Raw genomic sequence first — 15,753 nt, forward strand, 5'->3', positions numbered from 1 at the left:
CATTTGTACTCTGTGCTGGATATTTACTATCTTACTTCGGGTATGTACTTCTTTTTCTGACAATTTTACGGGACTGATATTATAAGACACCGGTCAGCAGAGAATGCTCACTTCTCCATCGTATCTGAGATCTAACCTCTAATTTTTGTTGAGGCCCGTGTTTGCTCTGCTCCTTTTTTGTATTTTTTCTTTTGACTTGTGATTTTGTACACCGTTCGTTATCACCACATTTCATTAACTTATCCTAACGTCATACGTTAAAAATGATGTACAAAAATATTTGAATCGTGAAATGTTTCATATTTACTGTGGAATTATCAGATTTCGTGGTGGCTCAATTTTCGTGGAATTCGTGGGTACCTCTTTTCCATGAATTTACATCCTCCACGAATTAATAAATTGAAGTAATAAAGTCATGTTTCCTTTTGTAGATATAAGAGAATACACGAAATTACGTCCCCCCGAGCCTGTAAAATTCTACCAATCCACAAAAATTGACCCCGCACGAAAATTAATGATTCCACAGTACTTATGAATTTATCTGCGAGTCATTTTTTAACATATAATTTTGGATATAATATACTTGATTATGCATGTTGCATTAAAGAATTCAAACAATCGCAATTTGCATTTTTTTATCAATTGTATGATTATTTGTGAAATTAGTAGCGTTTTCTAATTAACATAATATAAAGGGTGTGTTAAAGCGTCTAAAGGTTAATGCTAATTGTCATCCCACGGCTAACACAACGTCCTCGCAATCCTAACAAAATCCTATTCAGAACATTATGTCCTTTTGTACATTATACGCAGATGTTATTCAATCCAGTAAGCGGATAAAAACTTAAGAAATGTCGAAAATGTGTTAAATCATGACCTAAGGATATTAGAAACATGGTCCAATGATTGTTTACCTAAATTTAACCCTAATAAAACCAAAGTTGTATTTTTTAGCAAATCAAAACGTAATGTAACCCCAGAACTGTTTTTTTCAAGATTGTCAGTTAGATACTGTTTCTTGTCATAAACATCTAGGCCTAACGCTCTCTGATGATTTGAAGTGGTCTGTGTACATCAATGATATAGTGAACATTGCTTGTAAAAAATTAGGACTACTTAAGAAACTTAAATTTACTTTAGGCAGAGACAAACTATCAAAATTATATATAACTTTTGTAAGGCCAATATTAGAATATGCTTCTGTTGTATGGGATGGTTGTTCTTCCGCAGAAATTGACAAGTTAGAGAAAATACAGCTACACGCTGCAAGAATTGTCACGGGACTTCCAATTTTGGCCTCAAGTGAATCATTGTATTTCGAAACGGGTTGGGACTCTCTATCTAAAAGAAGGGAAATAGCTAAACTGACGATTATGTACAAAATTCATTACAATCTTGTACCGCAATATCTTACTGATATTGCTAACATTTATAGGAAAGATAATTCTCGCTACAATACTGGTTATGAAGACAATTATATACCTCCTAGAGTTAAGTATGGTACATATAAAAAAAACCCATTTATTCCAGATGCTATAGGCAAATAGAACTCACTAAATTCGGATATTAAAAAATCAACATCCATCCGCCAGTTTCAAAGAAGCATCTCTAATAATAGCAGTGATTCAAAAGTTCCAAAATATTTTCTTCATGGCAAAAAAGTAGCTAACATCATTCATACAAAATTAAGACACAATTGTTTACTAAAGTATGATTTACACAGAAGAAATATTGTTGATTCTCCAAACTGCATATGTGGAAAGAAAGAAGATGTATATCATTTTTTATTTGTTTGCAAACTATTTTCTAATGCAAGGAATACCTTATTTAATGAACTATTCCAAATACAAAATTTAGCTATTATAGATTCGCATACTTTACTATGGGGTAATGCCAATCTAGATTATAAAACTAATGTAAGAATTTTCACAGCTGTGCAGAACTTTATAATCAATTCTCGCAGATTTACATAAGTATACTATTTTGTTCTTTACCATTGTTTTCAATATATGTGTATATACATGTACCATGTTTTATGACAATTGCAAATTACTTGTAATTGGGTGAGAACCTAGTAAGTTGCAAGAACTTGTGTTCAAACCCTTTGTATATTATATATGCAATAAAATATGTTCAAACCAACCAACAGAATATGCTCAATGAACCAAATTACGACAGAAATTTTAAGAAGAAAAAAATGTCTTAATGTAGACATAATTACAAATTTATTTCAATTATCCATTAGCAGTTTGACTTTGTTTCGAAAATTAATAAAAACAACTGTTGAAGATAATTGGCATTAAAGAGACATGTTGAATTTTTACACGGCTAAAAAATACTTTTTTTATTCCAATATGAAAGTTGAACTTTAAAAAATTACTGTATACAAAGTAAACAAATGACTGTGTTTCCTGTCCACTTCATAGTCACGCACGCGCATGGGAATATATATACTCTGTAGCGTGGTATATAGCAAGATAAAAACTAATATCATATGTACATTTAGTTAGGTGTAATCTCTTTTAATGCATATTTCCGACTTCAGTCTTCAAAAACTTTAAAATCCACTTATTTTCTAAGTGCGTCAATCCAACGGTAACTTTATTTAGTTAATAATAAAAGTCACGTGACACTAAATCAATGTCCAAAAACAACCCAGTTTGCTTACATGTGTAGTTTGGGAGACTTGTATGGACTCGTTAACTGATATATAACATGTAAGTGTGACTAAGTATGTGTAACACCCCTTTGCTCCTTTAATGATAACACTTCTTATATTTGATCTGTTTTACCTTGTCATCATAAAAAAGAAAAAAGAATAAAAAAAAAGGGATGTAGAGTCAGTATATCTGACTATATCACTTAAAATAAATAAAGTAAAATAAAAGGCAACACATTATTTGCATTCATTTTAGTGAGGCTTCCCTTCAGTTTACTTTTACACCCCAAACGAGGACCTCTGCAGGAGTCAACTCGTTGTTATGTCCCTTGGTTATCTGTATCTGTACATAACGCCCTATGGTGTTGTGAGGACAGAAGACAGCGATTCTCTGACCCTTTACAGTAGGTCCCGTGTAATGGCCACATCGATACATGTCGTGAATATTCTCTCCAACTTTGAAGTCAACATCATGTAGCTGAACGCCTGAAAATAATTATAGAAAACACGCTTTAATAGGCCCCTTTTAATTATCCTTTCTATAAGAAGTTATACAAATGATTTGGAACTTATTTGCTAATGTTTTATCAGTTGCTTAACCTATTACAATTCAATATCTGTTTGTAACGCACTGTTTCATTTTACAGTTTACACTTGTATAAACTTTACTGGTGACGTGGTGATGGCTTGCACCATTAAAACATATCAATCAACACCCAGTATCGTTTTAACTTTCTATAGTTTTTTATTTTACTGTTGAGGACAAGTCGTGTTAGTTTTTGTACTTGAGGATCGAAAATTGATGTATAATGAATTTCTTTAATACATATGTAGCTACAGAATTTATACTCATAAAATTTCGTTGGAAGAACAGTTTACCTTTTTCATAAAGCGTTCACGGTTCCCTACAGTTTACATTTGTGGACTCAAAGCCATTGAATTTATTTCGATGATATATTATTTATCCAAAACTTACATTTGGATTCAATTGGATTACAATGTTCAGTCACAAAAAATGAAACTTACCACAACAATCTGTTCTTGCAAATACTTCAATTTCATTTATTTCAAATCTGGCACCAAGATCAATTCTCAACCATGGGGATCTCTCTGCTGCGGTAGCGGTAAGGTCAGAAAATAGGCCATTGACGACTTTGGATCCCACATAACGCGAATCGTTGTCGAAAAGGGAACTCAGCGTGACTGGTTTCGAGTATGCCACGTTTGTGAGCTCGTAATGGCATGTAATAATATCAACATGGCAAATACAAACAAGAGCAGGCACCAGCAACAACGAGAACATATCTAATGCTTTCTTTAGTGATATATGTATAGGCATGGTATTTTAGCTTTTATAATATTCCTACCCATCATGCTGCTGAAACACACATGACACATTAATCCCTTATCCTTGTCACAGATGTTGTTTTTGACAATGTTTAATGATTCTAAACATTGTTGAAGATAATTGGGGATCCAATTTTTTTTAAAATATTATTTTGACAGTCCAATATATCAATTAACCGGACGTTGTTTTACAAAAATTAATATGAATTATAAAAGAATTTACAAGGTATAGATACAATGTGCCATACCGTTATAAAGGACCGATATCCGGACTTTTGTTATATTTTTAATTTGTGCACACACCAGCACCTGTGCGGAAGTGGGATGATCAAGGATCGTTCAGAAAAAAAAATTGTATAAAACTAGAATAAAACGCAATTCATCAAACAACAAAGACAATGCAGTTATTCTTTAGGCAATGATAAGGTGTTCCACAGCTGAAATATGTATGGAAAACGGGATTGTTTAAATTAATAAATTTTCTATGACCGGGTTAATTTTTTTTTATCTTTATCACATGAATGACATTGACATCCAACACGATTTTTAATGCATTTTTGAAACGTCATACGAACTTACTAGATTTTTTAATCAAATAACGAACGTTTCCTAACATTGCAAGTGATGCAATATAATCGTATCATTGCCTGTGATAAATAACACTCAGTTATAAATATTTTTATAAAATAATCTCTGATATGGTATACATGAGTTTTTGTTGAGGCTATAAATAAGTATTTCATTTATGTACGATAAAGCATAAACAACTTGCCTACTCTTCAATATAAGAACATCTTCACTAATCAAGAGCAAAAATTTATATAGATTGGGGGTAAATCCATAAATTTCCTAAGCAGGAATATCCACAACTCTTGTTGTAGTTGTTATTAGTTGTTGGGAGGTGGAGTTAGGAAGACACTTCCGCCGCTCATGAGTTAAAGAGAGAGAGAGAGAGAAAGAGAGAGAGATATTCCTCAGGCAGTGCCTCAAAAACTGTCTGCCGTTGGTCGTTCATAAAAATGTGACTAGGGTTTGACGGTGAACCCTAAAAAAGTGCGATTTCGAGACTCGTAGGTTCATAACGAAGAATTGTGGCAGTGACTAAGGTCTTAAGATCGTAAAAAAATTTATCTAGCATAAATTATATTTAAAATCTAACTTTAAGTGTACAAGTAGCGTAGTGGACAATGCATCTTGGTTTAATTTCATATCTTTGATAATTTTGAAAGTGCGACAACTTTAAACAACGTTTCAAACTAGAGGGATGAATTTTTGTCATTAATTTAAAAGTAGGGACTTTATCTTAATCATCAGCTAAAGCAAATTGGCATTCATAAGAAATAATACTTTATCATTTTTTCTTTATTACAAATGAGATATCGGCAAACGACAACAATGGGTAGCTCATTCAAAACAAGATCTAAATTGATCTTATATCTACAGCATTTATTAGATAGAGAGTTGATATTTTTGTATATATACAGTTTATATTGATAAGTTCAGAAGTCATGGCTTAAAGTATGAAAAAAAAATTATATACATTTGCAACACAATGTGTTCAATATTTATCCGAAACGGTATGCGGAGAGCGTCGTATAGTCGCCAAACATCCCCCGCTAACTTTTTATCCGGAACAACGGAGTTGTTCCTCGCGTAAAATGTCTCTGTACATTTTGTAGGTTAGGTTATCCATATGACTTACGTTTTTAAAAGTGTATCATATTTGAAAAATGTGCAAAATGAGGACGTGTGAAGTGTCAATTTTTTACATGATAATTTCAAACAGTCAAACGCCAAGGACGTGCATGATGGTGTGTGTGTATATATCACCTGCTTTAATCCATTGTTTAATTAATTACTGACACCAATCAGTTTCATTTCCTATTATGTAAGATCGACCGGCTAAATTAAAGTTGAAATAAAATAAAAACAGTTTTAAACTGTAATGATTTTTGTAATTTATTTGTGTTTATCAAGCTACATGTATATGCATTTTCATTTGTACTCTGTGCTGGATATTTACTATCTTACTTCGGGTATGTACTTCTTTTTCTGACAATTTTACGGGACTGATATTATAAGACACCGGTCAGCAGAGAATGCTCACTTCTCCATCGTATCTGAGATCTTACCTCTAATTTTTGTTGAGGCCCGTGTTTGATCTGCTCCTTTTTTGTATTTTTTCTTTTGACTTGTGATTTTGTACACCGTTCGTTATCACCACATTTCATTAACTTATCCTAACGTCATACGTTAAAAATGATGTACAAAAATATTTGAATCGTGAAATGTTTCATATTTACTGTGGAATTATCAGATTTCGTGGTGGCTCAATTTTCGTGGAATTCGTGGGTACCTCTTTTCCATGAATTTACATCCTCCACGAATTAATAAATTGAAGTAATAAAGTCATGTTTCCTTTTGTAGATATAAGAGAATACACGATATTACGTCCCCCCGAGCCTGTAAAATTCTACCAATCCACGAAAATTGACCCCGCACGAAAATTAATGATTCCACAGTACTTATGAATTTATCTGCGAGTCATTTTTTAACATATAATTTTGGATATAATATACTTGATTATGCATGTTGCATTAAAGAATTCAAACAATCGCAATTTGCATTTTTTTATCAATTGTATGATTATTTGTGAAATTAGTAGCGTTTTCTAATTAACATAATATAAAGGGTGTGTTAAAGCGTCTAAAGGTTAATGCTAATTGTCATCCCACGGCTAACACAACGTCCTCGCAATCCTAACAGAATCCTATTCAGAACATTATGTCCTTTTGTACATTATACGCAGATGTTATTCAATTAATCCAGTAAGCGGATAAAAACTTAAGAAATGTCGAAAATGTGTTAAATCATGACCTAAGGATATTAGAAACATGGTCCAATGATTGTTTACCTAAATTTAACCCTAATAAAACCAAAGTTGTATTTTTTAGCAAATCAAAACGTAATGTAACCCCAGAACTGTTTTTTTCAAGATTGTCAGTTAGATACTGTTTCTTGTCATAAACATCTAGGCCTAACGCTCTCTGATGATTTGAAGTGGTCTGTGTACATCAATGATATAGTGAACATTGCTTGTAAAAAATTAGGACTACTTAAGAAACTTAAATTTACTTTAGGCAGAGACAAACTATCAAAATTATATATAACTTTTGTAAGGCCAATATTAGAATATGCTTCTGTTGTATGGGATGGTTGTTCTTCCGCAGAAATTGACAAGTTAGAGAAAATACAGCTACACGCTGCAAGAATTGTCACGGGACTTCCAATTTTGGCCTCAAGTGAATCATTGTATTTCGAAACGGGTTGGGACTCTCTATCTAAAAGAAGGGAAATAGCTAAACTGACGATTATGTACAAAATTCATTACAATCTTGTACCGCAATATCTTACTGATATTGCTAACATTTATAGGAAAAATAATTCTCGCTACAATACTGGTTATGAAGACAATTATATACCTCCTAGAGTTAAGTATGATACATATAAAAAAAAACATTTATTCCAAATGCTATAGGCAAATAGAACTCACTAAATTCGGATATTAAAAAATCAACATCCATCCGCCAGTTTCAAAGAAGCATCTCTAATAATAGCAGTGATTCAAAAGTTCCAAAATATTTTCTTCATGGCAAAAAAGTAGCTAACATCATTCATACAAAATTAAGACACAATTGTTTACTAAAGTATGATTTACACAGAAGAAATATTGTTGATTCTCCAAACTGCATATGTGGAAAGAAAGAAGATGTATATCATTTTTTATTTGTTTGCAAACTATTTTCTAATGCAAGGAATACCTTATTTAATGAACTATTCCAAATACAAAATTTAGCTATTATAGATTCGCATACTTTACTATGGGGTAATGCCGATCTAGATTATAAAACTAATGTAAGAATTTTCACAGCTGTGCAGAACTTTATAATCAATTCTCGCAGATTTACATAAGTATACTATTTTGTTCTTTACCATTGTTTTCAATATATGTGTATATACATGTACCATGTTTTATGACAATTGCAAATTACTTGTAATTGGGTGAGAACCTAGTAAGTTGCAAGAACTTGTGTTCAAACCCTTTGTATATTATATATGCAATAAAATATGTTCAAACCAACCAACAGAATATGCTCAATGAACCAAATTACGACAGAAATTTTAAGAAGAAAAAAATGTCTTAATGTAGACATAATTACAAATTTATTTCAATTATCCATTAGCAGTTTGACTTTGTTTCGAAAATTAATAAAAACAACTGTTGAAGATAATTGGCATTAAAGAGACATGTTGAATTTTTACACGGCTAAAAAATACTTTTTTATTCCAATATGAAAGTTGAACTTTAAAAAATTACTGTATACAAAGTAAACAAATGTGTTTCCTGTCCACTTCATAGTCACGCACGCGCATGGGAATATATATACTCTGTAGCGTGGTATATAGCAAGATAAAAACTAATATCATATGTACATTTAGTTAGGTGTAATCTCTTTTAATGCATATTTCCGACTTCAGTCTTCAAAACCTTTAAAATCCACTTATTTTCTAAGTGCGTCAATCCAACGGTAACTTTATTTAGTTAATAATAAAAGTCACGTGACACTAAATCAATGTCCAAAAACAACCCAGTTTGCTTACATGTGTAGTTTGGGAGACTTGTATGGACTCGTTAACTGATATATAACATGTAAGTGTGACTAAGTATGTGTAACACCCCTTTGCTCCTTTAATGATAACACTTCTTATATTTGATCTGTTTTACCTTGTCATCATAAAAAAGAAAAAAGAATAAAAAAAAGGGATGTAGAGTCAGTATATCTGACTATATCACTTAAAATAAATAAAGTAAAATAAAAGGCAACACATTATTTGCATTCATTTTAGTGAGGCTTCCCTTCAGTTTACTTTTACACCCCAAACGAGGACCTCTGCAGGAGTCAACTCGTTGTTATGTCCCTTGGTTATCTGTATCTGTACATAACGTCCTATGGTGTTGTGAGGACAGAAGACAGCGATTCTCTGACCCTTTACAGTAGGTCCCGTGTAATGGCCACATCGATACATGTCGTGAATATTCTCTCCAACTTTGAAGTCAACATCATGTAGCTGAACGCCTGAAAATAATTATAGAAAACACGCTTTAATAGGCCCCTTTTAATTATCCTTTCTATAAGAAGTTATACAAATGATTTGGAACTTATTTGCTAATGTTTTATCAGTTGCTTAACCTATTACAATTCAATATCTGTTTGTAACGCACTGTTTCATTTTACAGTTTACACTTGTATAAACTTTACTGGTGACGTGGTGATGGCTTGCACCATTAAAACATATCAATCAACACCCAGTATCGTTTTAACTTTCTATAGTTTTTTATTTTACTGTTGAGGACAAGTCGTGTTAATTTTTGTACTTGAGGATCGAAAATTGATGTATAATGAATTTCTTTAATACATATGTAGCTACAGAATTTATACTCATATAATTTCGTTGGAAGAACAGTTTACCTTTTTCATAAAGCGTTCACGGTTCCCTACAGTTTACATTTGTGGACTCAAAGCCATTGAATTTATTTCGATGATATATTATTTATCCAAAACTTACATTTGGATTCAATTGGATTACAATGTTCAGTCACAAAAAATGAAACTTACCACAACAATCTGTTCTTGCAAATACTTCAATTTCATTTATTTCAAATCTGGCACCAAGATCAATTCTCAACCATGGGGATCTCTCTGCTGCGGTAGCGGTAAGGTCAGAAAATAGGCCATTGACGACTTTGGATCCCACATAACGCGAATCGTTGTCGAAAAGGGAACTCAGCGTGACTGGTTTTGAGTATGCCACGTTTGTGAGCTCGTAATGGCATGTAATAATATCAACATGGCAAATACAAACAAGAGCAGGCACCAGCAACAACGAGAACATATCTAATGCTTTCTTTAGTGATATATGTATAGGCATGGTATTTTAGCTTTTATAATATTCCTACCCATCATGCTGCTGAAACACACATGACACATTAATCCCTTATCCTTGTCACAGATGTTGTTTTTGACAATGTTTAATGATTCTAAACATTGTTGAAGATAATTGGGGATCCCATTTTTTTTAAAATATTATTTTGACAGTCCAATATATCAATTAACCGGACGTCGTTTTACAAAAATTAATATGAATTATAAAAGAATTTACAAGGTATAGATACAATGTGCCATACCGTTATAAAGGACCGATATCCGGACTTTTGTTATATTTTTAATTTGTGCACACACCAGCACCTGTGCGGAAGTGGGATGATCAAGGATCGTTCAGAAAAAAAAAATTGTATAAAACTAGAATAAAACGCAATTCATCAAACAACAAAGACAATGCAGTTATTCTTTAGGCAATGATAAGGTGTTCCACAGCTGAAATATGTATGGAAAACGGGATTGTTTAAATTAATAAATTTTCTATGACCGGGTTAATTTTTTTTTATCTTTATCACATGAATGACATTGACATCCAACACGATTTTTAATGCATTTTTGAAACGTTATACGAACTTACTAGATTTTTTAATCAAATAACGAACGCTTCCTAACATTGCAAGTGATGCAATATAATCGTATCATTGCCTGTGATAAATAACACTCAGTTATAAATATTTTTATAAAATAATCTCTGATATGGTATACATGAGTTTTTGTTGAGGCTATAAATAAGTATTTCATTTATCTACGATAAAGCATAAACAACTTGCCTACTCTTCAATATAAGAACATCTTCACTAATCAAGAGCAAAAATTTATATAGATTGGGGGTAAATCCATAAATTTCCTAAGCAGGCATATCCACAACTCTTGTTGTAGTTGTTATTAGTTGTTGGGAGGTGGAGTTAGGAAAGACACTTCCGCCGCTCATGAATTAAAGAGAGAGAGAGAGAGAGATATATTCCTCAGGCAGTGCCTCAAAAACTGTCTGCCGTTGGTCGTTCATTAAAATGTGACTAGGGTTTGACGGTGAACCCTAAAAAAGTGCGATTTCGAGACTCGTAGGTTCATAACGAAGAATTGTGGCAGTGACTAAGGTCTTAAGATCGTAAAAAAATTTATCTAGCATAAATTATATTTAAAATCTAACTTTAAGTGTACAAGTAGCGTAGTGGACAATGCATCTTGGTTTAATTTCATATCTTTGATAATTTTGAAAGTGCGACAACTTTAAACAACGTTTCAAACTAGAGGGATGAATTTTTGTCATTAATTTAAAAGTAGGGACTTTATCTTAATCATCAGCTAAAGCAAATTGGCATTCATAAGAAATAATACTTTATCATTTTTTCTTTATTACAAATGAGATATCGGCAAACGACAACAATGGGTAGCTCATTCAAAACAAGATCTAAATTGATCTTATATCTACAGCATTTATTAGATAGAGAGTTGATATTTTTGTATATATACAGTTTATATTGATAAGTTCAGAAGTCATGGCTTAAAGTATGAAAAAAAAATTTATATACATTTGCAACACAATGTGTTCAATATTTATTCGAAACTGTATGCGGAGAGCGTCGTATAGTCGCCAAACATCCCCCGCTAACTTTTTATCCGGAACAACGGAGTTGTTCCTCGCGTAAAATGTCTCTGTACATTTTGTAGGTTAGGTTATCCATATGACTTACGTTTTTAAAAGTGTATCATATTTGAAAAATGTGCAAAATGAGGACGTGTGAAGTGTCAATTTTTTACATGATAATTTCAAACAGTCAAACGCCAAGGACGTGCATGATGGTGTGTGTGTATATAACACCTGCTTTAATCCATTGTTTAATTAATTACTGACACCAATCAGTTTCATTTCCTATTATGTAAGATCGACCGGCTAAATTAAAGTTGAAATAAAAAAAAACAGTTTTAAACTGTAATGATTTTTGTAATTTATTTGTGTTCATCAAGCTACATGTATATGCATTTTCATTTGTACTCTGTGCTGGATATTTACTATCTCACTTCGGGTATGTACTTCTTTTTCTGACAATTTTACGGGACTGCTATTATAAGACACCGGTCAGCAGAGAATGCTCACTCCTCCATCGTATCTGAGATCTTACCTCTCATTTTTGTTGAGGCCCGTGTTTGCTCTGTTCCTTTTTTGTATTTTTTCTTTTGACTTGTGATTTTGTACACCGTTCGTTATCACCACATTTCATTAACTTATCCTAACGTCATACGTTAAAAATGATGTACAAAAATATTTGAATCGTGAAATGTTTCATATTTACTTATGAATTTATCTGCGAGTCATTTTTTAACAAATAATTTTGGATATAATATACTTGATTATGCATGTTGCATTAAAGAATTCAAACAATCGAAATTTGCATTTTTTTTATCAATTGTATGATTATTGTGAAATTAGTAGCGTTGTCTAATTAACATAATATAAATGGTGTGATAAAGCGTCTAAAGGTTAATGCAATTGTCATCCCACGGCTAACACAACGTCCTCGCAATCCTAACAAATTGTCCTCTCAGGTTAATACAATGCAACGTCCTTTAATGGCTAACACACCGTCCTCTATAGGCTAACAAGACATCCTATTAAGAATACCACACCGTCCTTTTAAGAATAACACACCGTCCTCTCAAGGATTACACACCGTCCTCTCAAGTTATCACAACGTCCTCTGAAGTATAGCGAAAGTACTTATAATATAATATCGCAAAAATAGAGCCCCATTCGTGTTACTGGGGGTAAATCTTATTATTGTTTAAAACGTTGCATAAAAATCTCTACTAAAAAATATGGTCCTCGGAGGAAAGTGGGGTGTCATACTAGTAATCCTAGAATGGTGTGTGTGTGTGTGCGTGCGCCCATCGGACGGAAAAGTAAGCTAGATCTGTACGTGCCAGAAGTGTTTGCAAGAAATTTTCTGCCAAATAACCGGGTTTTTAATGCATTTCTTGACAAAACTTTTTCTGGCCATTTTTGCACATATATAGAAGCCCAAAAATCAATAAGGTGTAAACAGTGAGAGTAAGAGAATGGCATATTGTGTCATATTGTTAATTTTGAAAGCACTAGATGTATATATGCATTTTTCAATTGAAAATTAACAATATTACTGCTGGCTGTCATATATCTAATAACATAGGGAAGTCGAATAGTTATACATTTCCAGTGAAATTAGCATGTACATGTGAACTGTATAAATATAAAGATATATTATTAGCTAACACCACTTTGAACATATATTAGTGTGTGGAAAGTCTATGTAATGCAGTAATCTCCAATTATGCATTCTTAATTCATCTTTTGATTAGAAAAAAGGTTTGCTGTCGGTCTTTTGACGCTTGCGTTATTCTGTTTCTTGTACAAAAATGATTCCGTTTAAAAACAAAATTGCATCATATATGTAACACTTTGACCTGATCTCTGAGCACCATTTTATATAAATCATGTCATTATTGCTATTTAAAGCATACATTCGTACCTATCTTTTAGGTTATCACATAAATGATCTCGACATTAAAGTCGGAGAAAACACTAACAATATGATTCTATGTGGTCATTTTACTTGACCTTCTTCAACCGGCCAAAGAAATAAAACCACTTGATAATGATCCTGAATATACGTTTCGAAAGATGTAATGAAAGAAATAGGAAATTCAATGAAGTTTTGTGTGAAAAAAATATGATGTCTATATATATTTCAGTGCTTGCGAGTCTCAAACTACTTGGTATCTGATATTTATTCTCATACAGAAATGTACGGTATTTAAAAGGGATGTAAATTTTACTCGGTTGGATTAGTCAATTAATCGGAATCTTTAGTCGAGCGATAGTCATGTACTCGTTCACTCAGTTAAAGCTGTGTGTTTTTTTCAAATCCAATAATGTTACTGTCGCATACATCTTATCTTAAACTGAAATACATTTAAAAAAAAAAAGAAACAAAAACTTAAGATAATTTGTACTAAGTGGCGGTTCATATTTCACAGTTCGTTTCTCTATGTTTGCCAAAAGGTATATCTACAGCTGTGGCAATGACAAATGACAAGACAGATTTTACATCATTTACAAATAATGGTATATATGTATTATTCCTTTCTATAAAACTGACTAAACTTACTTAACAGTAATGACAGTAATGCTGGTCTTTAAAATTAATGCTTCCGTTAGTGCTAGTGTTTGCACTTGTTTGTGAATTTCATGCGATTGGTAATATCTCAACACATGTTGTTTTCACAAATGTGGAATATTCATTACCAGTAACTGTAAGTTCAAAAAATCCTCAAAGCGAATACCTAGGATCGAACGCTGTCAACGGTCTCCTATCCGACTTCTTTCATACTTAATCTGAGAAAAAACCCTGACTGAGGATATAAAAGTCTTGAATGCGATTTACTTCTTGAACGCCACGTACTACTTGGTTGCAATGAACTACTTGAGTGCGATGTACTACTTGAGTGCGATGAACTACTTGAGTGCGATGTACTACTTGAGTGCGATGAACTACTTGAGTGCGATGTACTACTTGAGTGCGATGAACTACTTGAGTGCGATGTACTACTTGAGTGCGATGAACTACTTGAGTGCGATGTACTACTTGAGTGCGATGAACTACTTGAGTGCGATGTACTACTTGAGTGCGATGAACTACTTGAGTGCGATGTACTACTTGAGTGCGATGAACTACTTGAGTGCGATGTACTACTTGAGTGCGATGAACTACTTGAGTGCGATGTACTACTTGAGTGCGATGTACTACTTGAGTGCGATGAACTACTTGAGTGCGATGTACTACTTGAGTGCGATGAACTACTTGAGTGCGATGTACTACTTGAGTGCGATGAACTACTTGAGTGCGATGTACTTTGTCCATGAAATAGAAGTGTTCGCAAGATCTGATTGTTGTGTTAAGCTATACATGTATACTCTAATCTAAATAAAATGCTAATCAAGCTTAAGAAAGATGTGAGTCAAGCATGCAGCCAGTTATATCTTTAAAAACTTGCACAATTCGATGTTTCCGATGGTACTGTATACATACAAATATGTAATGGATATATGCCGAAAACAGATCTATGTGAAAAAATATTAGCAGTTTCGAGGCACGTTAGGACCGAGAACTGACTGATATTTTTAGGTCACCTGAGTGGCTCAGGTGACCTATTGCAATTGTTTTCCTCCGTCGTCGTGCAGTGTGCGTTTTTTTAAACTTCTTGAAAACTATAAGGCCAATTGCTACAATTTTTGGTTTGAAGCATATCCATCGTATGGAATTGTAAAATGTTTGGCTTTACAACCCCGGGGGAGAGACAGGCAGAGTCAAATATGACAAAATAGCCACATTTTCAAAAATATTATTCTCTACTCACACTCATGTGAGGGAAAAACTGAATGCATGTTTATGATGTCTATGAAGCTCCTTACCAATTTTGTGAAATTCATAGCCCCTTGGTCAGGGGTTCAGATTCTGGGGTAGAAACACTTTGGCCATATAGTGAAAATGTATTACTTCTTTGGTAATCTTCTTCTTTACTCCCAGACATGTCTAAAAACTGAATGCATGGTTATGATGTCCAGAAACTCCTCTACCTATATATAGTTTAGTGTTAATGTATATAATGTTTAAAACGTTTCTTCTGATAGCATATAAAAAAGGAAAATAAAGTCACCTGTCAAAATGTCAAATTTCATATCCCCCATTTTAGGGATTTGAATTTAGG

General features: G+C 32.9%; 2 protein-coding genes across 2 annotated transcripts; both read right to left on the minus strand.

The window, feature by feature from the left end:
• Positions 1-2,556: 2,556 nt before the first annotated feature.
• On the minus strand, positions 2,557-4,023 carry LOC128161692 (fucolectin-like). The gene is made up of 2 exons (XM_052825057.1): positions 3,686-4,023; positions 2,557-3,145 (listed from the first exon to the last, which is right to left on the minus strand). Exons 1-2 carry the CDS (start codon positions 3,996-3,998, stop codon positions 2,928-2,930), a joined length of 531 nt encoding a protein of 176 aa, XP_052681017.1. The 5' UTR covers positions 3,999-4,023; the 3' UTR covers positions 2,557-2,927.
• Positions 4,024-8,926: 4,903 nt separating this feature from the next.
• LOC128158179 (fucolectin-like) lies at positions 8,927-10,152 on the minus strand. Its single transcript, XM_052820930.1, has 2 exons — positions 9,685-10,152; positions 8,927-9,144 (listed from the first exon to the last, which is right to left on the minus strand). The coding sequence occupies exons 1-2, from the start codon at positions 9,995-9,997 to the stop codon at positions 8,927-8,929; spliced, it is 531 nt and encodes a 176-aa protein (XP_052676890.1). The 5' UTR covers positions 9,998-10,152.
• Between the last annotated feature and the right edge of the window lie 5,601 nt (positions 10,153-15,753).

This window comes from Crassostrea angulata, chromosome 8 (genome assembly GCF_025612915.1).
Source record: "Crassostrea angulata isolate pt1a10 chromosome 8, ASM2561291v2, whole genome shotgun sequence".
NCBI lineage: Eukaryota > Metazoa > Mollusca > Bivalvia > Ostreida > Ostreidae > Magallana > Magallana angulata.